This window comes from Olea europaea, chromosome 7 (assembly GCF_002742605.1).
Source record: "Olea europaea var. sylvestris chromosome 7, O_europaea_v1, whole genome shotgun sequence".
Lineage (NCBI taxonomy): Eukaryota > Viridiplantae > Streptophyta > Magnoliopsida > Lamiales > Oleaceae > Olea > Olea europaea.
Genome location: NC_036243.1, coordinates 15,889,443 through 15,913,112, shown reverse-complemented (window position 1 = coordinate 15,913,112; position 23,670 = coordinate 15,889,443). Strand labels below are relative to the sequence as shown.

Genomic DNA, 23,670 nt, shown 5'->3' with positions numbered 1-23,670 from the left:
TTACATTTTGACTAAGAAATCAAGTCTTTAATCTTCCTCTGAAGTTTGGCTCTTAAATTCTTAAATGTGTGACTCCAATCTTGACCTTTTTCTTTCATTACCGCCTCTCGTGCTCTTCATCTTTTTTCGTCTCGAATGATTTGACTTGAGTACTTAGCGCTTAATTGATTTTAACATTGAACTATCATTACTCAAAATAAATTGTTAGAAATAATATTAATTTTGTTTGTTATGATCAAAACATTGTGAATGAAGTCAACCATAGGTCAACAGTTAGGAGCTAAAACAATTTGCAATTCTACTTCATCGGGCACTCTCCATTCGTCTGGATTTCCAACAAGATAAACCGAACTTACGTAAGCATTTACATATGCATCCCTTGTGTAATAATAAGAATAGTAAGCATATAGATCCCTTTTTGTATGTGCAATTACAGCCAATGCACGTGGACACAACATTAGATCGACCTGCAGCATCCTGCAAGTGCATGTACGTTGCTCAACGTCAACAACAAAGGTAGACCTTTCATCGCTCACGAAAAATACTGTTTGGTTGGAAGGAGATACCTATGAGAGTGTAGTAGCACCAATGGTATGTGTCAGTTTAAACTAAAAAAGAATAGGTCACAAACATTCATATTTCAGTGCATAATGATATGTTTAGTTACAGGACTTCATACTTGGGTGTCACATACAATCCATTCAGGTCACAGGTTTAGCATTAGCAAACAAAATATATAACATCACGAACAAAGTATATAGCGTCACAAACGTAAATTGCTAGTCACATGCAGTTATAATTTGGATACATAATCACAGACGTACATTCGTGTCACAGACACCTATAATATAATCACATGCATTTTTCATTTAGGCCATATACACAAACTTCAGGATACTGAACTCATTCTCCTCATAACGTTCTTGAACTTGCTTGTCAACATCATAAAAGTTTCATGCGCTTCGTCTCTATGTTTACAGAACCAATTTTGTACTGTTTATAGCAATGACTCCAGCAAGAATACAATGGGGTAATTATTAGCTACCTTTGTGATCGCGTTTACTGATTCTATAATGTTTGGTGTCATTGTAGAGTATTTGTTTGCCGGCATATGTATTCGTAACCACTTTTCAGGGTCAACTTCATCCTACTAAAAGATATCTACTATGAGTATCGTATAAAAGGATATATGTGACCACTTCACTGTACGTGACAATGGAGTGCTGTAGTTAGTACAGTACCAGGTAATCACGAATCTTCCCATTCATCGCGTCTAGTTGTTGCATGTTGTATTCAAATTCTTCTAATGTGTAAGCGCGGACGGCCAAATTGAACGCATGCATAATATCTTGCCCTGATTTTCCATAATATGACTTTAGATTTTGCAGCAAATGACACGAGCAGATAACGTGGCAACTTCCTGGATACACCTGTTCTATTACTTTCTTTATACTGCCATACGGTCTGATACAAAACACAATCCTTCTCTGTACCCATATGCATTTTTCAGTTTCTCCAAAAACTATCTCCAAAATTTGTCGTTCTCATTATCCCCCACTCCAAAAGCAAAAACAAATATGCCATTATTTGCATCCTGTGTACATACTGTGAATATGGTACCTCTATAATGACCATTCAAATAAGTATCGTCGACGAGAATTTCGGGCCTACAATGTTGTCACCTTCATATTGATACACCGAGTATCATAAAATAATACTTGAACCTATTGTGACTATCGATCTCCAACTCTGTGACTGTACTAGGATTTCTTTGTCGGAGCATGCAGAAGAAGCTTGGTATCTTACCGAATGATTCTGTCGGATCACCCCTAATCATCTTCAATGTTTGTTCACGGGATCTCCAAACTTTTGAGTAATTCAAATATATTCCAAAAGTATGTAACATATCACTGCATATGTCCTTTGGTGTGTATATGGTGCCAGTCGATGTGTACTTGTACTTGATGCTAGATGAAACAACTGCAGCTGATACTTGTCTATGTGACCCTAACACCATATTTGATGCACATGTGTGACTACCAATCTTTCGAATCTTAAATAGATTCGTTTTACCCCATTTCGATGATCGGCATATCCAAGTACATCCTTTCTGAGAACACCTCACAACATATTCTTTCTTGTCGGATCATTCAACCATAAGCTCAAACATGCTTCGTATGGCAAAAAAGGATAGACTCAATTTTAAAATATCCTTATCACGGAAAATCATTCCTTCTTCGACCTCACTAGCATCTGCTACAGAAATAATCGTTACTTCATTGTCACAAATGTGATCTACATGTTTACTTGATGCTTTGTAGATTTCTGTAGCCATATCCTGTAATGTATAAAGCTCTCTACTACAATAAGCGTTATCTATGACTATGTCAGATGGGTACTTTATTGCTGCATCGGTTATGTCAATGATCAATGGGTATTTAGCAGGATCACGATCGGCTTCTTTCAGCAGAATATATGCAAGCACGTTGCTGTCATTTTTTATCTTGATTGCAAGCAAACGATGTTCAGTACATACTTCAATGATACTGCTACCTTCGTCGAGTCCAAGCTGCACTCTGACATAATCGTGTTAACAAGGCTTACATAATTGCATCTACGGTCTACCAACACCAACGCTGATCGAGATCCATGCAACAAACATACATGCAAGTACACCATTTTTGCAAAATCACATTTTCAATGGTTAATTTAATACAATGCATATAGTTTTATATAAGAATTTATGCAATAACATGAAGTCACATATGACATTCAAAAAAGTAGGTCACATTTGGCGACACACAGGTCACATCTCATGAACAAAATTGGTTTAAGTCATTTTTCCAATTCACTTACACATCCAAATTTGTCACATATGTGTATAAATATTGTTGTGTCGTATGGTCACATTTTGGTCAAATATCGGAATAGGTCACATATGAGTACGATCAATGTCAACCTAACATATCTTACAGATAATCGAAAATAAATGGAGGTCACATTTTTAGCACAGAGATCACATTTAATTATCCACAATGAATCCTTTGTTTCTTCGTCTTCCAATGTAAATCACAATGGTCACATATGCTGTTAACATCTTATGTTTGATGTCGTTACAATCTGCCACATTTTTGTAGTGGTCACAGACATCCACAATCGATGCTATACTGGTTACACTCAATTAAGTCACATATCATACATGTCGTTCATATTCCATTGCACAATGTTATTAAATTTGACACATATGCGACCACAATAGATAGGTCGTTGAAAATTTAACTATAGAAAAATTTCAGATCTTTTGTGATGATGCTAAATGCGAAAAACTAGCAGTGAAATAAAAAATCGGACCAATACCTGGATTGATTTCTGTTATGCGAAAATGTCAATTTCTCCAAACTAATTCCAAATCTGTGACATGAAATCATCAATGTCGATGACATCAATCACTTCATATATGAATGGTGAAGCACAATTACCTGATTTTTTCTTCTTCCACGGCTAAAATAGGGTTCTACAGTGACTGGATTGAAATTATGCTGGATGTTTAATTTTTGATGAGGATTTTTTGGTGGTAGAGCCCTGTTATTGATGGAAACTACACGGGATTATAGGAAAACTACGTGTGTGTGTGTGTGTGTGTGTGTACTTTTTATATCTCAATCGTGAATTAGTGTAAACTATACACCTGACATATGAATTTTTCCCAAGCTCAAAATAGTCATTATTTGGTTGAGCTTAAGACCAGTCTTCTCGACCCGACATTGCATTTGGGTAGAAAATACCTGAAATTTGTGGAATTTTCTTGCATTAAATATTTTTTTGAACATATAGTAGTGCAAATAAAACAGTCCACCATCCAATGATGTCTCTTTTTTCTTTTTTCTTTTTTTTTTTTTTTCAATTATCAGGGTTAATTTCTATTCTTCAAATTTGATTGCTGCTTTTGAACTTTTTGACTTTTAAAAATATAGGATATTTTAGGTAATAAATAGTAGTCACCGTATGACTATTCTACCCACAAAATTCTAATTATTGTGACTGTTATATTTTTTGCAATCCTAATTTTTCATATAAATATAAGCCTTATTTCTCAATGAAATATACACAACTACACAAGTCTAATTACTATATTTATCTATTAATACCTCTAAAAGGAATTATCTCGGGCATCAATCTAAAGAGTGCTTGGTAGCTTTCCCATTACATGAAAAGTTGCTTATCTTATGAAATGGAAAGGACCAGCTCGCTCCCGCTGTTCAGATACCAAGACCCCTTTCACTCCTAACTTTCCTTGAGTTTCGTTATAAAGGGAAAGCTGATCCAATCATTGGGTAAAATATCGACATACTCTTTGTTTTCATATTTTAGTATTGAATGACTAGTTCATTACAAATTTAACATATGAAATATTAGATTTTTTAATTTTTTTTTTAAAATAGCTATTTATGTGTTGTGATATTGTACTCAACTATTATTTGAGTTAAAGTTTTAAAAGAAATGGAAAGGTTTGATGCGGATTCAAAAAGAGCATATGGCCAACGATGAACTTTACTTATTTTTTACTTGTAAATTTTTTTATTATTTTTTTTCAAATTCATCCAAACATGCATGTCGACACTTGTAATATAAGCAACTCGCGAGGGTCCCACTTGTTGCACGAGAATAATTTGAGATATTGTTTATGCGAGCAAACGAGATAAAAGTGTGCAGTACTAAATATGATTAAATATATAATGAATAATAATTTTTTAATATTGTCTACAAATATTTTTTATGTCACAAAAAGAAAACTTTTTATCTCGACGGAAGAAGAATCAGATATACTAGTGTGTACAGTAAGCAAAATCGTGCTAAAAAAAATAAATAGAAATGAAGTATACGTAATAGACACATCAAATAAACGTCAAGTTTTAGAAATTATCAATATTATCGTACAAGACATCAAAAGATAATGAGGCATTTTTTGTATGGACCAAATTAATTATATAGGTTGACCGATTTTTTCGGTTCATCCTTCAACTAAACTCATTTATTGTACACAAGTAAAGGCTAAAGAGATGATCGAAGAAAATAGGCAATATTGGAAGATAATCGTTCATGGATTTTCTTTGGTGATTGAGAGGTTGAAATTAATAGCATGTGACGTAGCTTCTCTGTCTTGAACCAAAATTGTGTACTTGCTATGAAAATATTTCCTTGAATTTGATAAGTTTTAAAATAGTTATTCGAGTTTTAAATAAGTTTTTTCAGAACATTCACGTTTTTGTGATTATCGGCTTGTATCAAAGTAAAAGCCAACTGCAAAGATGTTAATTACAAGGGCAAAAATAAAGAGAAACCGATGAGAGAACGTCAATTTAACTTCTAAATTTTTTAATTGAGTAAGATATGGAAAGATCAAGAAGTATCGCTATTTCTTATATTTATGAACACAATTAGGTGAGATCTTTTATAACCTTGTTTCCAAGTTTGATTTATGGTAGTTCATATTAACTTTATCTATTTTTTAGGGTTAAAGGAAATTTTTCAGTTCATGATAAATAACTTAAAAGGAAAATAAGACAAACGTAAAAGATTAACGATTTCTAGATCAACTTCTGGTTAAGCTTGCGTGACATATCTGTATGTGTGACTAGATAGTCTTTTACTTTTAAACTCACAGGACGCGCTCCTAACACTGTGTGAGCAGATCGATTTCTATTTAAATTCACGAGATGTACCTCCTTAGCAACATGTGTGACTGGATCGATATCTACTTAAGCTCGCAGGACACCTCTAAAGTAATGCTTTTTCCTTTTTTTTTTCTTTTTTTTTGGGCGTGGGGGGTGGGGGTGTTCATTGTATCATCCAGGAGAAAGCAGATTCTGGAGTAAACAAGAAAACATGGATAATGTGGGCATTATGGATATAGATTCAAAACACAAGGATCCACTGATGTGCAGCATGTATGCCCCTGATATATATAGAAATTTGCACGCAACGGAGGTTTGTAAGGCTGCATACCTATTATTATATGTTCTTTCTTTCTGTCATATTTTTAATTCATAAATTTGTCCACTCAGCACTTAGCCCCTTGATACATAATAATCTCAAAATTGTTGGGAACTTTTGCTTTTGTCACTTCTAAATCCAGTGTCATGTTATCAAATTTAGTTCAGTATCACACCGTGAATTCATTTTTTATAATCACGTTGAAAGGAGTCAAAACCTTAATCGTTTTTCTAGATCGATCGCAGACTTCCGTTTTCTATCATGTTAACTCAGACTCAGACCAATTTTCTTCTCTCTCAGTTTGACCGGAGGCCTTCTGGCGATTATATGGAAAAGCTGCAGCAAGACATCAACCCAGGCATGCGAGGGATACTGATTGATTGGCTTGTGGAGGTTAGTGCATACAGTCAAATTGGGATGCATGAGATTATACTGTCCTTTCCTTGTGGAAACAACCATCATTCTTACAAAGATACCAAAGAACTGTTAGGAATTCTTGTTCCTTTGCTCTTGGTATGTAGTAACTAGTATCAATAGTCTTTCTCACTTCGAACTAGCAAGTTTTTCCTCTTGTTCTCTAGAAATCAAGCTTCTTCCTTGTAAAAATAGTAAATCCAGCAGTTGTTGGTTGCACTCTTCAATTGTACTCTTCAACCTCCTCTGAGCAGTGCACTGTTATCTTCAATCTTTGTTTTGTACTATTAATTCAAAGTTTCAGAACTTGTGACATCCAATAATCTTAATCTTTTAAGAAAAACTGGATTTCTTGAGAGTATTCAAATTAGTTTTTTGCTTAGTTGTCATCTTATGTTGTGGGTATGTCTCCTCTATTTCAGGTTTCTGAAGAGTATAGGCTGGTCCCAGACACACTTTACCTCACTGTAAATCTTCTTGATCGGTTCCTGTCTGAAAACTATATTGAAAAGCAGAAATTGCAATTGCTTGGTGTAACTTGCATGCTAATTGCTTCGTAAGTTTCCTTTATTTACAAGAAGTATAAACGCTTAAATATTTTCTTGCTTATATCTTTCTGGATTTTGGTTTGAAGAAAATATGAAGAAATATGCGCACCTCGTGTGGAAGAGTTTTGCTTTATAACAGACAATACCTACACAAAAGAAGAGGTACATCCTTTTATTTTGACAAGGTTATTTCTACTATTGAGTTTCTGTAGGTCAAGGACAATGTTCATGTTAGAGGCTGATATATTTTATGTTTCATTTTGGTTCTTTCTTTGTATAGCTGCATTTTCCTTGATATAAATCTCAATAAACTCATAGCTTTAAAAGTATTAATGCCTTTGGCCATAAATTAACTTATGCTCTCCCCATCTGGAAAAGTCCTTATTTGCAAAAGTAGAACTCACTTGTGGTTACGTGGCAGGTGGTGAAAATGGAAAGTCGTGTTTTGAACTTTTTGGGTTTTCAATTATCTGTTCCCACTACAAAGAAGTTCCTTAGGTACTCGATATATCTAAAATATGTGTCCCTTATTTTCAATAAAATGCAATCTTGTTAAGTTAAGTATCTCTTATTTTTGCCCTGTCTCAATCTGTTTCGTAGGAGATTCATTCAAGCAGCACAAGTTTCATATGAGGTAGACAAGACATTATACAGCTCTTTCTGTTTTTCATACGAGGAAGAAACCATTCTGACTAAATAATTTCCCCCATTTCTAGGTTCCATCTGTTGAACTGGAATTCTTGGCAAATTATTTAGCAGAGTTAACACTAACCGAGTACAGTCTCCTGGAGTTTCTTCCATCCCTTGTTGCTGCATCTGCTGTATTTCTAGCCAGATGGACACTAGATCAATCAGACCATCCATGGGTTTGCATCATTTATAACTCTTCCCTTTCTGATAGCAATCAAACCCAAAATGACCGTGTACTTTCTGCAGAATTCGACTCTGGAGCATTACACCAACTACAAGGCATCGGAGATGAAAATCACTGTTCTCGTGTTGCAAGACTTGCAGCTAAACACTCATGGATGCAAGTTGCCAGCAATACGTGAAAAATATAAACAATCTAAGGTAAACCTTTTACGACATCCCTTTCCTTTCACTTTTGCACCTTGATAGCAATGCACTAATAGCATGTTTGGTAAGCAACAAAAGAAGTTAAAGTCTTATTAATTCAAATTTTCATTGTCATATGCCCTGAAGTCATTGCAATTTGCAGGACTATCAAGATGTAGTAAAAGCTGTAGATTGAGATGGAAAAATTATCTAAGTCCAGACCTGAAAATGGGACTTCTATCAGAAGATGAAGAGGAGATTGTTATTGATCTCCATGCTAAGCTTGGAAACAGGTATCTCATTTCCTGTTATGTACAGTCTTGTTCAGTACTACCTACCATATATATCTCGATATTATCTTTATTTTCCTCCCAAGTCCTCGGTGATTTTTTATTTTTTATTTTTGTTTGCATTGCCAGCCACGTGCAACGGACAAGCTTTTCTTTTCAGTTTGATATTATTGAGTTTTGGGGTTCATCTTAAAATGTTGACTTTTTAAGGATAACAAGAAGTTAAGACTTTACCCTAAAAAGCTTTGAAGTTGGTGAATCATTCGAGAACACCAAGGGAAATAACCAAACTTGAAAATCCAAATACTAGTTTGAGTTTCAGACAAATCTAATTGCTCGTTTAATATAGTGATAATTTGATTTTTCATTGTCGTATTTGAAGTTGCAATTGGATCGATTCTTTTTATTTTTGATGAAGAGGTCAAATTCGTTAAGAAAAGTAGCCCGAATGCCTAATCATTATATTTTGATTATGACTTTCATGACAACATAAAAGTTCAGCCTTTTTCTTTTGTGGACAAATTCTTGTGGTCCAATGCCATAATTTATGCGTTCCTAATGTTCTGCAGATGGTCCAAGATTGCTTCTCATCTACCTGGAAGAACTGATAATTGTATAAAGAATCACTGGAACACTCGCATTAAGAAAAAGCTGATGAATACAGGGATTGATCCTTTGACCCACAACCCACTGCCGCCTCCGACCCCCGATCAACAGCTGGAAAATCAAGAACCACCGTCCCAGGTAGTGGATCAAAATAGAGACCCTGAAACGTCAATGCAATCCACTATTACTGAAGACAAAAGCATGGGTGCAAGCCCATTTAAGGATTTGCAGTTTCCCCTAGATTTTATAGATTACACTGATATCTTAAGTGTTCTGTATGATGACTTCAGTAGTTAGGAATGGTTTGATATTACTAGATTATAGGTCGACATGACTGGACTAGATTAGATTAGACAAGATAGAGTCCAAAAAGTCGAGGAGATGACCACCAAACTGAGTATTAGACTAGTACCAAACAGAGGCCAACACAACCACGTTCGAAAATTCCACGGGCGTACCAGCTGTGTTAGGCATATTTGCTATGTATACAAGTTATGATCAATTTGATTTTACTCAGTAAGTTCTAGTAAGAACAGACGTGTTATCTTTCTTCTCCGTATAAATTACAAACGCCATTTCCTCAATTTACGAGACAACTTCACTTGGTGGAATTATCTTAGAACAATATAACTACATTGAATATTGGATCAAATCGCACTATCCCATCTCAAACAGTCAAGAGACACTATTCTAGAGGTATAGTGAAACCGATAGGAAATTCCAACTCAAATTCACAAATCTAAACATTTAAAAACAACCGATGTCACGGAATATTAGCAAAAAAATTTCTTTGTTACAATCAAATCGTTCAACTTTTATTTCTGTTACTCGATGTATTCTCGTGCTAACAAAAATCAATCCAACGGGTTATATTAATATTACAAATGAAATGTTCAAATTTGAATGAAAAATTGGAGAAATAAAATAGAATATGCACTTTCCACGTGCGGGACTCAGACCAATTAAAATATAATTATGTACTTTCCTCGTGCACTTTATATCTAAGTTACTATTGTTTTTATTTACATACAAAATCCTTGCTAGAGTGTACGTGTTTCAAACAAAACAAATCAATGATCAATCCCTATCTTCTTCGTCGTATTAAGATGCAGTCTGAATATGATTGATAATAAACACAAATTCCGCTTACAACTAAATAGCACTACTCAATTCATTTTTCTCAAACTAACTTTTAGGCACACATTCTTCCAATAAAATAATTTAATACGTGGATTCATAGGTTTTTCTTATTTTTTAACCACAAATTCTTTAAAAATCACTTTTTACAAAATCTCTTCTCGAAGAATCTCTGCCTAACATGGACTTATAAATCTTGTCGAGTGTTATTAGAATGATGATGGATGAGGTTTTTTCTCATGGTGTTAGCCCACAGTGCACCGTGTTGGGGAAATTTACACCGATTACGTGCATATTATATTCACAAAAGCATATCGGTTATTTGCGTAAAATTGAAATGTAATTTCGACTTACCGAAATAGGATTTGAGAAGCAAAACATAAAAGTTACCAAATCTGAATGCATGGATATGGATTCATCCCTTTCGATTCTTGAATGAAAGCAAATTATTCTTTTGATCGAATCTTGCAACATAAACATGTAAACAATATTAATCACTTCCCGAAATCAAAATATAATCAAAAGAAATCAAAAAAACTGTAGGAAGAAAGATGCAAGTGATGAATTTTTGGTCAAGACAAGTGTTTGACACTTGGTCCTTAAGATGAATTTGCCCTGCATCGGTACTAACGATTTTTCGACAATCATCTCCTAAGATACAACGACCACGTCAAGCCATAGGAGCACTCCAAATGGCTTCGACCAACGAACTCGAACAGAATTTCCTTTCTACCAAGGACATGCATGAAAATGTTATGGAATTAGAAATGAGAGAATTGCAAGAGGAGAATGAATGCTCAATACAATTGGTGTACTAAAAATCATGTCCATAAGGTTCTATTTATAGATGTAGAAAGGGTGCAAATGAAGTAGCGTGGGTCAAAATATGCATCATTTCAAAAAATTGCAACACTTGGCCAAAATTTGCATCCTTTCGAAAAGTTGCAACACTTCATTTCTTCCAACTTTGGACCTCGATTTCTCATTCATCCGGAATTGGTTTCGATATTCCAAATATACCACGACGATCTACTCGATAAATGGAATAAGTTGGTCTATTTACTTTTATAATTTGACTATCGGATCAAGTCCGAATATTTGGTCGAAATTGACACGTAGTCACACCTTTTCATTTTTCACTTTTACACACATTTTCATTTTTCAAATTTTGGTTAATTATTTGAACCAACTCCTACAATCCCCCACATTAACAGAAATTGGATATGATGCAATGTAGAGAGGATACGAAAAAAAACACTACATCAGGGAAGGTAGTTCTGGCCTTAAACCTCTCTTAATGAAATATCATCGGACTTACTTGGCTAATTGGTGAACGTGATGTGTTGAACCATTCATCCTTTAGTGTAAGCCAAGACAACGATACTCACATAGATGTCTTTCCTAAACCGTTCATGGTTCTCATTACTTGGTTCATTTTGGCCCTGAACCCTTCTTGGTTCTATGAGTGTTTAAAGAATTCAAGCCTTCAATAATTCTCATTGAAGCGGCCCCACTTCACACTCACGTAGGTAACCTCCTATTAAGAGTATTATGCCCTACTCCACTTGACTTAAGCAAGATATAGGAATCATTAAAAAATTATCTTAACCTCTTACAACTCTGCAGAAAGCACTTTAATATCATAGGAATGAGTTAGGAAACTATTTTTCTTAGTGCTTCATGGAATCCTCATAACTTAGTTGTCCCTTTGAACCAAGATCTTGAGATCTCCAGTCAACAAGATAGGGTTACCATTATAAGGACTCTAACGTAGTAGCATTTACCTCATTCCCTTCGATATGCAGTATTCTTAATCTCTCTTAGTATATCTCTTTAAAGGTACCATGAGTTTACACCATTGAGATCAACTACTTAATGGTATTATGTCTATAACTTATACGTCTAGATCTACCATTACATGTGACTTAGTATCTTATCAAATATAGCTAGCCAACGATTGATTTATTTGATAGATGCAAAATGTCGCCACCAAGAAATCTTCTCATGAAGCTATATGCCTCATTAGCTTTATCAATTTTCAAACACGATTGGAAGATTTCTATCAATCACTACTCTAGCCAATCACTTTTACTAGTGGATTTCAGAATCATAGGTGTTCAATATCATCATTGAAACATTACCATGCATTTTAACTTTATGAATATTCTTCATATATTCCAATTGTTCTTGCATATCTAAACAAACGTCATAATTAGTTTTACAACCCATTTCATCCACTTTAGACTTAGTATATATCATCCTTATAATTAGTATAAGGGTTTTCTATCTTCCTACCTTCATAGATATTGTTCTGTGATTATAAGATAGAAGCAAACGTAACTGTTAAACTGAGTTACCCCCACAATTTCTCAATTATGAATACATATGCAATCTAGTAATGTTGCATCCACAAGTTTTGAACTTTCTATTTCAAGTTCACAAGCATTAAATTTAACCCCCCACATTCTTAAGTTATAATTGAACTTAGAGTTCATCAACTCTTTCATAGTTCAATTCATTTATCTCTTAGATAATATCCGTATGGAGTATTTCGTGAAAGTCTAGGTACTTTCAAAATATTGATCATCGACTCACAATTTATTTCAATCCAATTATTTTAATTTGATCAGCCAAATTAAATTAAGGCCATCATATGGACCAGTAATACTTTCCAAGCATAAACCAATTTAATTGGTCTCGCGATTGAAGTCAATTCAACAATAAAGATGGCTAAGCATTGCAACTTCTTCAAACATATGCAACTCATCACATTTGTGACATTTCACATGATAGTTTTATTTCAACCATCGGTTGAAAAGTTGTGTTTTCAAGAGACACAACTTTACAAAAGGACACACCTCTTGAATTAATCTCTATAAAGAGGTACACCCATTGAAAAATTAATCATACCAAAAGTCATGATTATTCATATGAAAAGATACATCTGTCCATGCAAAATTGATCATAGAATATTTCATAATAATTAAGTGGCTTAAATCTTATAACTAAATAATTATATCCACTTAAATCATCTCATTTAATTTCATAGGATTAAATGAGGCTATCAATATTTATCAAAGTTAGTATAATTTCAACAAGTTATGAAACTTTAACAAACTAATTTACCATGCCATTTTCATATTCCAATCAAAGGAATCTCATGAAAATTCATATACTTTCATCAAATAATTGGCATCCTTATATTCCAATGGTTAGGAATAATTTCCTTATTTCCATCCATTCATTATTGGACTCAAGTTGATTTTAATGATATCCAATTCATCATGGACAAAGTGTAGGAATAGCAACATATATTCCAAATATTTATACATTCATTTGTATAAGTTTATCCTATAAAATGTCTCATGGAGGAGGTCCACGTATTTCCATATTTTGTTGCCATCTAGTAAACTGTTTTTAGAACCCCATTCACTTGTTCAAAAATAAACCATCATGGAAAGAAACGTACTGGTTCAGCAACCATGCATTAACAATTGCAATCATATATCATATTCTAAATGAATGGACGGCATATAATAGTTGTCTACTTTTAATTGAGGCAGTTACAACATGATTAAATTCACAATTGCACAAGTAATTAATTACTAAATAAATTGAAGCAACCCTTCATGTAATTTATTTAATATCATCAAACTAGTAACTTATTCATTAAATATGTATCTTTTCATGTAAGCACTCGTTTGTATGTAAGGCAATTTTATTTCGTAACACAACTTATGATAAAAGACAAATTCATACCATTTCAGAAATGTAGAAGGATACATCCTTCAACAACATGTATATTTTATTTAATTTATCCGAATATATTAAGACATTCTGGCTCCAATTATTTTTGCACGAATTCTGTTTCATGGAGAACAGAACCATCAATATGAGTGCACAAACACCCAGTCAAGATTCCTCATGCACAAAACCATTTGTTTAATTAAAAGATGTCAGCAAATTAAAACTGCCAACTTTCCAATTGGTATCACAATTTTGGCAAGTACAATTATTTGGAATATCATATATACCATTAATTTAAGTGCTTAACCAATTGTCAGTTTACGGATTCACGTGTTTATACACAATTTTCAGAATTGCACACTATATAATTTCCAAGATCATAAATATAAAATGCACGAGAAAATCAACAATAATTCATCTTAAGATTGTTGGGGAAATTTACACCGATTACGTGCATATTATAATCACAAAAGCATATCGGTTATTTGCGTGAAATTGAAACGTAATTTCGACTTACCGAAATAGGATTTGAGAAGCAAAACATAAAAGTTACCAAATCTGAACGCATGGATATGGATTCATCCCTTTCGATTCTTTAATGAAAGCAAATTATTCTTTTAATCAAACCTTGCAACATAAACATGTAAACAATGTTAATCACTTCCCGAAATTAAAATATAATCAAAAGAAATAAAAAAAACTGTATGAAGAAAAATGCAAGTGATGAATTTTTGGTCGAGGCAAGTGTTTGACACTTGGTCCTTAAGATGAATTTGCCCTGCATCAGTGCTAACGATTTTTCGACAATCATCTTTCAAGATACAATGACCACGTCAAGTCATAGGAGCACTCCAAATGGCTTCGACCAACGAACTCGAACGGAATTTTCTCTCTACCAAGGACATGCATGAAAATGTTATGGAATTAGAAAGGAGAGAATTGCAAGAGGAGAATGAATGCTCAATGCAATTTGTGTACTCCAAACCATGTCCATAGAGTTCTATTTATAGATGTAGAAAGGGTGTAAATGAAGTAGTGTGAGCCAAAACATGCATCATTTCAAAAAATTGCAACACTTTGTCAAAATCTGCATTCTTTCGAAAAGTTGCAACACTTCATTTCTTCCAACATTGGACCTCGATTTCTCATTCATTCGAAATTGGTTTCGATATTCCAAATATACCACGACGATTTACTCGACGAGTAGAATAAGTTGGTCTATTTACTTTTATAATTTGACCATCGAATCCAGTCCGAATATTTGGTCGAAATTGACACGTAGTCACACCTTTTCATTTTTCACTTTTACACACCTTTTCATTTTCCAATTTTTGGTTAATTATTTGAACCAACTCCTACACACCGTCTATTTAGCATTGTAATATTAATTTTATTTCTGAAGGTTGATACCTTAGAAACATAATTAGCAAAGGACCAAAACAAATGTTGCCTTCGAAAAAGAAGATTGTTTATATTTGTCCTTTATGTTGGGTGTTCTTCATTTCGGTTGATTCAACTACTAAATCAATCGATCGTTCTTAAATAAGATATCATAGGTAGATTCACTGTTAGAACTCATGTGGAGTAACTTAATTGCTCGTAAATTAAGTATAATGACTTGATTACACCAAACTTATTGTTAGACGACTAGTCGCTAGTATGGTGAAAGTTTGGCGACCTCAATGTAGTTTTAGTTGAGTTAATTTAGGAAATCGAATGACCCTTTTGGCCGTCATTAGTTTTGACAGATATGTCAGCATGTTCATTGACAAAATTCAAACGGAGTAACCTGGTTGCCTAAAAAATATAACTTAAACTGATGTTCATCGGCAGAACTCAAACGGAGTACCCTGGTTGCTTGAAAAATGTTACTCAAACAGACATTATTGCATCAAATTGCCAAGTTGCGAGTACGGTCGGTATTTATGATCTCCAGAGCAATTTACTCGTACCAGTTATGAAAAGGACGATGCCAAAAGTACACTAAAAGGAAACGTGGGGACCAATAGATTTAAACACGTGCCAAAAATTAATGGAATATGTTCAGAGATTTTTCCTTTTTTTCTTTTCTTTTTTTCTTTTTTTTGGGTAATTCTTCCATCGTTAGCAGATTCATATGACGTAAAGAGCGTTCGAAAAAGGGGAGGCCCGAGACGCAAGATAGAACTAAAAGAAAATGCCTATAATAGTTCAAAGGGCTTCCTACAGAATTTGCTCATTTAGAGCATTTTCTATGTAAACTCTAAATTCGGAATGCTAAATAAAGGGCTCCCTCAGAATTTGCTCAGTTAGAGCATTTTCTATGTAAACTCTAAATTCGGAATGCTAAATAAAATTCAATTTTCAAGTCTACAATCCACAAGCTAAGATCCCTTGGATTTTTCTGGAAATTCTATCTTGCATTCTTTGTACCAAAATCCCTATTTGGTACCACTTTCTAAACTCATTTTTAAACACACATTTTATGGAAGTCACAACTTTTATAAACTTTTGAACCCGCACTTTTTCACAGTCGTCAAAATTTACTAAAACTAATTTTTATCCAAACCAAACAGGGGTTAACCATCAAATTATGTAAATGTTGAACTCAGCACGTAGGAAAGGAAAAATGGTAACACCCAGAAAAGCCATAATGAAATCTAAAGTTTAGCTCTCCACTTACAAAAGAAAGAAACTCGAACACTAAATAACACATCATCCAAATTGTCCGACAAACACTTACAGAGCAAGAAAGAAACTCGAACACTAAATAGCACATCATCCAAGTTGTCCGACAAACAAAAACCCGAGCAAGTTTGTCATGTCAAACTTCGTACTAATGTAATTCTGAGTACTAATTGTTTTTTACTGAAATACTTGGAAGGCAGAGCCATCGAATCATGTTTGCATTGATTCGGTATGATAGTTCTCAAGCTCCGTGTCAAGTTCACCAGCCGATTTTTCGACATTTTTCTTTCTCCAGCGACCACCGCCTCTGCCACGTCCACGTCCACGTCCACCTCCTCGTCCATTCCTCAAACCACCACGGCTATTTTGGCTGTACAAAAAGATACAGCAGCGCATATTAACAAACTTGAAGTTAAAAACACACTTACTCGGCGAAGTTTCAAGTTGGCACTAAACTAGGTTTTGTTCCAAACTCATGAGTGGTCACTGGAGTTCGCTTTTTGATTAATTTGATCAGCTAAACACTTATTTTTTCTAAGTAATGTTTAGCATGAAGGACTCCATGTCATATGCCACGTCAAACTAAAACATAAACTTTGGAGAGTACTTGAAAACAAAATGAAGTTTAAAGACTAATGCGAAACTTCACTATAAGGTGTGAGACTGCCAGGGCTTTAAATCAGCCAAGAAATACAATTTTAGAAGCGCGCACACAATAATTTTGAAGCAAGGAATCACCACCACCACAAGTAAAACCCCTCAACACAAAAAAAATAACGAAAGAGAAAAAGAGGAAGATCTGAACCCCCTCATGCTATTAGAACCCAACATTCGAACTTCTGTGACAGACTGACAGTGACTGCAAACTGTGCAACTAATGCATGCTGGTTTGAGTATCTACAGTTCCAAACAACTCTTCAATCAAGAAAATGCTATATATAAAAAATATAAAGAAATTTTATATAGGGAAAACTGCACTATTTGTCCCCAACCTATAAATAGAAGTTGGTCCCAAATCTTTCAATAGAATTCCACAAGCAGACTCACTCACACAAATTTTCCAAAAATCTACTAAATAACGCTCACATACCAACTTTATGAAGTGTATAACAGTTTAGAGTTTAAACCTCGACATTTTGCCTATCATGAAGTTGATCATGTCAGGACCAAACGATAATCTGAACAGCATTTTGGATGGTTTCCATTGCTGGAGATCGATAGCCTAACTACATTGAAGAATTTGGGGACCAACTTGCTCCTTTAGGTTAGGGACCAATGTCCCTTCCGTGAAAGTAAACTTTCTTTACTCAATCATGTATCAAGGAAGACCAAGCTTCTGAATAGAAATTACATTTTGGTAAGATTTGTCCTTCCTTAAACCAGCATTGCTTAACAGTGGATGATTAAATTTCATATCTCAGAAGCATTGGGCATTTCAACATGGATTATTACCAATAATAATGCTCCATGCTCCAGAAGTCACCAAATATAATTCAATTACAGTTTATAAACCATCTCAAAATTGTAGATGCTACAGGACAGCTTACCCAACATTGCGATTAGCAGAACTCGAGCCAACTCTGGAACGACCTGGTCCAGGCCTGCACATTTGCTAGCTCCCCGTTAATTGACTAAAAATAGGACAACTTATGATGGAATTGTTGTTACTATTCAACTAAAATTTAAGATGAAGATCTTCTCAATAATACTGGGATCAATTTCCTCACCCCCCCCCCCCCCCCCCCCCCAAAAAAGAAAAAAAAAAGGAAAAGCACAATAAGTAAGACAGCATATTTCAGAACAATCAGCTCTGGCTACAAGAACATTAACAGAGCCAGCACATAAATAAAACATATATTATAATAACTACGAATAGATTTTGCTACTGCGGAAGTAGGACCACATCAATTCTATATACAGAAATTCCTATCTCAGCTAAACTGTGTCAGAACTAATCAGGAATACAGTTTGTATTTAAGATGATAGGGATTATTTTCAAAAATAAAGTTGGTGCCTTTGTTTGGATTTCTTTGCATAGCTTATCTTTACATGGGGTTTAAAGAGAAAAATGGTTCTCCCAGATAAAATCAGTCAATCAAAGGGAGCAACTCAGATTTTGACTTCAAGTTTCCCTTATTCAGATGAGAAGATGACTATGAGAAACTCATGTATTCAAGTTCTATGACATTTACTGGTATCCTTGGGCGTATATACGCCTCCTCACAAAATACAGAAGCTGGCCAACCAGAGATGTGGGCCCAATTCGAAAAGAATGTATGATAGAAAATTGGATGTAAAACCCTCCATCTATCTTCAGGTTGAAACATAAAGATCTCGGAGATAAACAGGTGGACAGGATAAAAAATCAACTATTCGTATCAAACTCATAACAACCATATAAAGCCTGCGGCAAAATATCAATAAGTTTTAAAATGTGTGCTCGTGACCTAAAGTTAATAACGTCAACTATGTAGACAGTTATATAGTTTAGATATTCAAGACTAAGAGGATATGCCACATCAAGAAGAAATATGAGTAAAAAGAAAACCTTGGAAGTACTTAATAAATTAGCTGTAAGGTAATATAATAACATACGTCATAACAACTGTCCTCTTTTTTCCATTTGATCCTCCAACTACATTCACGCGAGCTGATAGAGGGATCTCTGCATTAGTACCGATTATTTCGATCTTCATGGGCTTCCCATCCAGTTGGACATTGTTATATCTCTTAAGAGCTTGGAATGCATCACTTCTCCTAGCAAAAACCACTTCAGCTGTGCCCTGCATAACAATAGATTTATTGAACTTCTGCAGCTGAAAACTATTGATTGCAAAAATAGTCTAATACAAGCAAAACAACATAAAATATTGAACAATAGATTCGTTAGGGAACAACGTCAAGTCATTAAAAATATTGTCAAGCAAGATAAAATTCAAAATTACATGTGGAAGACAAAATTTACAAGATTAAAACAGCAGATAACGTAAATGCTGAATCAGGGAAAAAGCTAATATGCAATGCAGCACATTGAAAACCTGAAACACCCTCATCAAAGCCATTGCACTTGCACACTCGTAAAATGTTTTCATATAATATTACCAAGATCCACCACTGTGATTTCAAAATTCAGGGGTGTCCTGCTAGAGAAATGGCCCTCTACATTAACTTGAGTATGCATCAAGAGTGACATATCTCAACTTACAATTTACCTCCAACACTAGAAGCATTACATAGTCAGGAGAACATGTACAATTCAAAGAACATAAATAACCTAAAGTACAGTGGAAATTAATGCGTGAAGCCTGATACTTACACTTGGTCGTCCAGTCTTGTCATAGTGAATTGCATATCTTACCATCTCCCCGAGCTCTGAAAATAGTTCCTGTGACGCAAGTCCATTTTCAACATATCTTCAAAAGAAACCCATTGCAAGGATGAATGAAATGTCAAGAAGAATGGTTCAGCTAGTACCCTTATATCATCATTTGTCACTCCAACGTCCAAGTTGGAGACATATAGCTTTGTACCATTTGCTAATCCTGACAACCCAGCAACTCTAAGGCTATCTTCAAACAGACCATTCTGCCATGGCAAATTCTTGGTTCTGCGGAAGGACTGATGCATGCAAACCAGAAATATATTGTGATTGGGATAGTAAATGTCAGCATATGACCAAGAAAACAATATTTTACCATTCCTCAAGATAAATCAGATATCAGAAAAAATTCCACGAAGGAGCCACATCGAGATGCTCAAACAAGATAATCTAATTCCACAGAAATTTGTATGTAAAATTAGAGTAATGGGTAGCTAGCTGATTCAACCGACTGCATGTCAATGGGTGCTATGTAAAAGGTGAGAGCTCCAGTTCTGAAGTCCAGCGAGAGAAGGCACATTTGCAAAAAGGACATAAACTGATACTGAAATCTCGCCTCAAGGTAAGTCCATTTAGCAATGGTATTCATCATAAAATAATTCCACAAACAGCACTAGCACGTGTATCCAGCATGAACTCCCCCTCTAAACAATCAAAAGGCAGCTAAACAATGTTTAAAGATGACTTAGAAAATTCAAGCCCTTAGTGGTTAGCAGATGTTAAAATGGTGAGAGCTCTTAAGTTTTTGAGTAAAGAAGCTCCTCAACATAAGATGCAAAGTAGCAAAGTGTTTTAATGGGCAACCAACGATCTTCTACTTTTGTCAAAAGACTCCACAGCAAATCCCTTGAACAAAACCACACATGAACAGAACTGTGAAGAGCACAGGACAGAAGCACTACAATAAAACAGCTTTTCCAGGCCGCAGTAATATGAGCTTCTCCTTGGACCAAATAGTATCACAAGATCTCTCATATTTGAATTTCTTAAGGAAAATTACAGATCCTTCACGTGAGTTACTAAAGCATAGCAGGTTGCCTAGAAATGCATAAGACTTCAATGTTTTGAGCTTGCCTTGGCAATGGTGTAAGCTGATGGCCGAGCATTTATGCCAAGTGGACCTCTGCGAGGAGCCTCAGTTGTCCTTCCACCTCTGAAGGACCCTCCCGAGCCTCTACCACGTCGAGGCCTGCCTCGTCCTCTGCCTCTATCACTAGTGCGCCTGCTCTTTATCACATCATCAAGAGACATATCTAGAGAAGCCATTGATTAAGAAAACCAGAAAACCTCTGCTAAACAAGGTAAATCTGCAAGAAAGAAAGACCAATTGTATGTCTCATAAGTACCAGGGTCAAATACGCAAAGCAGACAAAGGAATACTCTTTTACTACAAACTACAAGATCAGGCATCAGCCTTCAAAATTGCAAAACAATTGACCATTGTCTTGGTAAATGGAAAGAAATTCAAAATCAGTTAAATAATCACAAAATGATTAACTATTGCTGAAGAAAACTAGTACAATTTTTTTTATATCCGAAGAAACGAAAAAAAATTTCAGAGAAAATATACGATAATTGAAATCCAATCTAAGCAATGCCTTAATAATGGACACAATTAATTTTATTGGCTTCCTTATTTAAAAGAAGTTATGGGTGTCTGTAGAGATCCAATCTGCATAAATATGACCAAAATTGTAGAGTTAGAAAATTGTCAGTCGCAGCTTAACCAGATCTTCCAACATCAGGACAAAATACATGGTACAGAAAAAATAGGATAATTATATTACCACTACAAAATTTACTTACTTCACCATGATACAATCTCACCACAATTAAAATTTACTTTTAATAAATGCACCACAATAAATTTACAATTACACTCCTAATCAAACAAAAATAAATAAATAAATAATGTAATATTGTGATGTATTCATCATCCGAATATTTACCCACAACTGACATCACCTCCTCCACGGTCAACACCCTCGTAAATTTCCAATCACTACGTTCATAGTTTGCACCCCTGCGCATATTAGCTGTCCTCACAATCATTATGTGCAAAAAATGCACTTATCTCACTCACTACGCCGGCAAGGGATAATTCTGGTGAAACAACAAAAACTCTGACCCAAATCTGAATCAAAATTCAAACCACCCGATGCTGAAACTAAAGCAAAAACTGAGCTAGAGTTTGACAAGGTTGTTAATATTGTGAGCTGTAAATTAGTGAAACAAAATGCGAGAAGAGAAGAGCCACTGAATAGCAAAAATGGTCATAACATCCGATGGCGAAGATTGAAGGAAGTGAAAATTGATTGCATCTATACACTAGTTGAGCCAAAATAGAAATGAAAAAATTATTAAGGGTACTGCAATTACAATTACGATGAACAAGATGCTTGTGTGTGGATTATAGGTTAGTGTATGTTTATATTGTGGTGGGTTTTTCGACAGAGAAGGGTTAGAAAATGGGTTTAGAAGATGATTCAGTGGATTGTGGAGAGAGAAGGGAGAGAGGTGAGCAAACGAGATGACAATGTGGGAATGGAAAATACAGAAGGGATGCCCTCTTGCTTCTTTTCTTCCTTTTCTTCTTCTTCTTCTTCATAAAGTTGAAGACGGAGAAGATGGAGGAGGTGGTGGCAGCAGTGGTACAGGCTGGAAGGAGACTCCGATCATGATTGTGGAGTATGATATTAAAAAAATGCTTATGTTAAGAATTTATATAAAATTGTGGGTAATTAAGTAATTCTACTCAACGTGATTTAAGTAAATAAAAAAATTGATTAAAAATGTGGTGCAATAAGTAAATTTTGTTGCGGTAATATAATTACCCGAAAAAATATTTCCTTTTCATAAATAAAAGCATTACGACAATCAAAAAGCTATATAATCATAATTTCTGAATAATTCATACAAAGGATTACATCTAGGAGTTAATTTTGTCAATAATAGTACGTAAGATTTAAGATACTATTCAATAGCAAACATGAAACCAATAGATCCGACAACCCTCAAAATTTTGCCATAATATTAAAACAATACAAATTCATTTATCAGAATTGAAAAACAAATCATTTGACAGGATTGTAAAAACAAGTTCAGTTAGAAATTCAACAAAAAAGTTTAAAATCCAAATCCAAATTAACAATCCTAACATACACGTGGATAATATACACAACGAAATTAAAAAATAAAATCTGCACTAGATCAGTTACCTGAATCAAATCTGAAATTTTCCGCGACCAAATTTTTTACAGAAAAGTAAACGTGAATAAATATCAAAAACGAGTGGGGAGGAGGAGATCTGAAAGAGATGAGAAGTTTCTCAGGGTTTGATGGGAAATTTCCTTTTGATTGATTGCATTAAAGTGAGAAATCGGAGGACCCAGGGTTTGAAGAGAAGAAGGGTATTGAAAGCTTTGAATTTCGACTTTTTGAGAAAGGGAGTTTTATTTGTTCGGTTAGGATTTCTTCTCAACCAGCGTGTGTAAAGGTTAGATGGTGGACTCCGTGATTGGAGTCACCAAGGGCTTGGATCGTTCATATTAATCTTTATAAAAGGATAACCAAGGGATGGATCGTTTATCTTTAATCTCTTAAAAGAGAGGCTTTTGATATTATTCATTTATGTTACAGTCGTTCTCACACTTGAATCTAATTTATCCAATTTTACTACAGTAGTTTGTCCTTTTCTTTTTTCTCTTTTTTCCTCCTTTACATTATTTTCCCACTTTATCCTTGAAAATCCCACCTTACACTAATTAACACATTGAAAACTTAATGGTCACTTGCGCCCACAGTTGTTGATTTTGCACAGATAAGTTTTTTT

At 34.6% G+C, this 23,670-nt stretch overlaps 4 protein-coding genes across 5 annotated transcripts; 2 read left to right on the top strand and 2 right to left on the bottom strand.

Moving 5' to 3' along the window:
- Nucleotides 1–266: 266 nt before the first annotated feature.
- LOC111397964 lies at nt 267–2,017 on the bottom strand. Its single transcript, XM_023024925.1, has 5 exons — nt 1,719–2,017; nt 1,607–1,667; nt 1,242–1,487; nt 1,046–1,147; nt 267–566 (listed from the first exon to the last, which is right to left on the bottom strand). Exons 1-5 carry the CDS (start codon nt 2,015–2,017, stop codon nt 267–269), a joined length of 1,008 nt encoding a protein of 335 aa, XP_022880693.1.
- Nucleotides 2,018–5,834: 3,817 nt separating this feature from the next.
- On the top strand, nt 5,835–8,091 carry LOC111397156 (cyclin-A2-2-like). The gene is made up of 8 exons (XM_023023916.1): nt 5,835–5,988; nt 6,295–6,387; nt 6,831–6,964; nt 7,043–7,118; nt 7,378–7,454; nt 7,557–7,590; nt 7,673–7,822; nt 7,893–8,091. Exons 1-8 carry the CDS (start codon nt 5,887–5,889, stop codon nt 8,070–8,072), a joined length of 846 nt encoding a protein of 281 aa, XP_022879684.1. The 5' UTR covers nt 5,835–5,886; the 3' UTR covers nt 8,073–8,091.
- A 42-nt stretch (nt 8,092–8,133) lies between these two features.
- Nucleotides 8,134–9,441, top strand: LOC111397155 (transcription factor MYB20-like). The gene is made up of 2 exons (XM_023023915.1): nt 8,134–8,305; nt 8,872–9,441. Exons 1-2 carry the CDS (start codon nt 8,241–8,243, stop codon nt 9,203–9,205), a joined length of 399 nt encoding a protein of 132 aa, XP_022879683.1. The 5' UTR covers nt 8,134–8,240; the 3' UTR covers nt 9,206–9,441.
- Nucleotides 9,442–16,387: 6,946 nt separating this feature from the next.
- LOC111397154 (THO complex subunit 4D-like) lies at nt 16,388–23,341 on the bottom strand. 2 transcript variants are annotated; one of them, XM_023023913.1, is made up of 7 exons: nt 23,057–23,340; nt 20,913–21,145; nt 19,934–20,077; nt 19,776–19,844; nt 19,055–19,242; nt 18,007–18,060; nt 16,388–16,829 (listed from the first exon to the last, which is right to left on the bottom strand). In XM_023023913.1, exons 2-7 carry the CDS (start codon nt 21,102–21,104, stop codon nt 16,670–16,672), a joined length of 807 nt encoding a protein of 268 aa, XP_022879681.1. In that variant the 5' UTR covers nt 21,105–21,145; nt 23,057–23,340; the 3' UTR covers nt 16,388–16,669. The 2 variants fall into 2 exon arrangements, with proteins under 2 accessions (XP_022879681.1, XP_022879682.1); XM_023023914.1 differs by lacking the exon at nt 18,007–18,060 and having other exon boundaries at nt 23,057–23,341.
- Nucleotides 23,342–23,670: the final 329 nt, after the last annotated feature.

Coding starts and splice junctions, on each gene's coding strand:
- LOC111397154 (XM_023023913.1), bottom strand. CDS start 21,104: ATGGCTTCTCTAGATATGTCTCTTGATGATGTGATAAAGAGCAGGCGC. Junction 19,845..19,933: donor TGACAAATGATGATATAAGG/GTACTAGCTGAA, acceptor CTTGCGTCACAG/GAACTATTTTCAGAGCTCGG. Junction 18,061..19,054: donor AAGAGGACAGTTGTTATGAC/GTATGTTATTAT, acceptor GCAAATGTGCAG/GCCTGGACCAGGTCGTTCCA.
- LOC111397155 (XM_023023915.1), top strand. CDS start 8,241: ATGGGACTTCTATCAGAAGATGAAGAGGAGATTGTTATTGATCTCCAT. Junction 8,306..8,871: donor CATGCTAAGCTTGGAAACAG/GTATCTCATTTC, acceptor AATGTTCTGCAG/ATGGTCCAAGATTGCTTCTC.
- LOC111397964 (XM_023024925.1), bottom strand. CDS start 2,017: ATGGTGTTAGGGTCACATAGACAAGTATCAGCTGCAGTTGTTTCATCT. Junction 1,668..1,718: donor GATAGTCACAATAGGTTCAA/GTATTATTTTAT, acceptor ACAACATTGTAG/GCCCGAAATTCTCGTCGACG. Junction 1,488..1,606: donor ATAGAGGTACCATATTCACA/GTATGTACACAG, acceptor ATATGGGTACAG/AGAAGGATTGTGTTTTGTAT.
- LOC111397156 (XM_023023916.1), top strand. CDS start 5,887: ATGGATAATGTGGGCATTATGGATATAGATTCAAAACACAAGGATCCA. Junction 5,989..6,294: donor GAAATTTGCACGCAACGGAG/GTTTGTAAGGCT, acceptor CTTCTCTCTCAG/TTTGACCGGAGGCCTTCTGG. Junction 7,119..7,377: donor ATACCTACACAAAAGAAGAG/GTACATCCTTTT, acceptor GTTACGTGGCAG/GTGGTGAAAATGGAAAGTCG.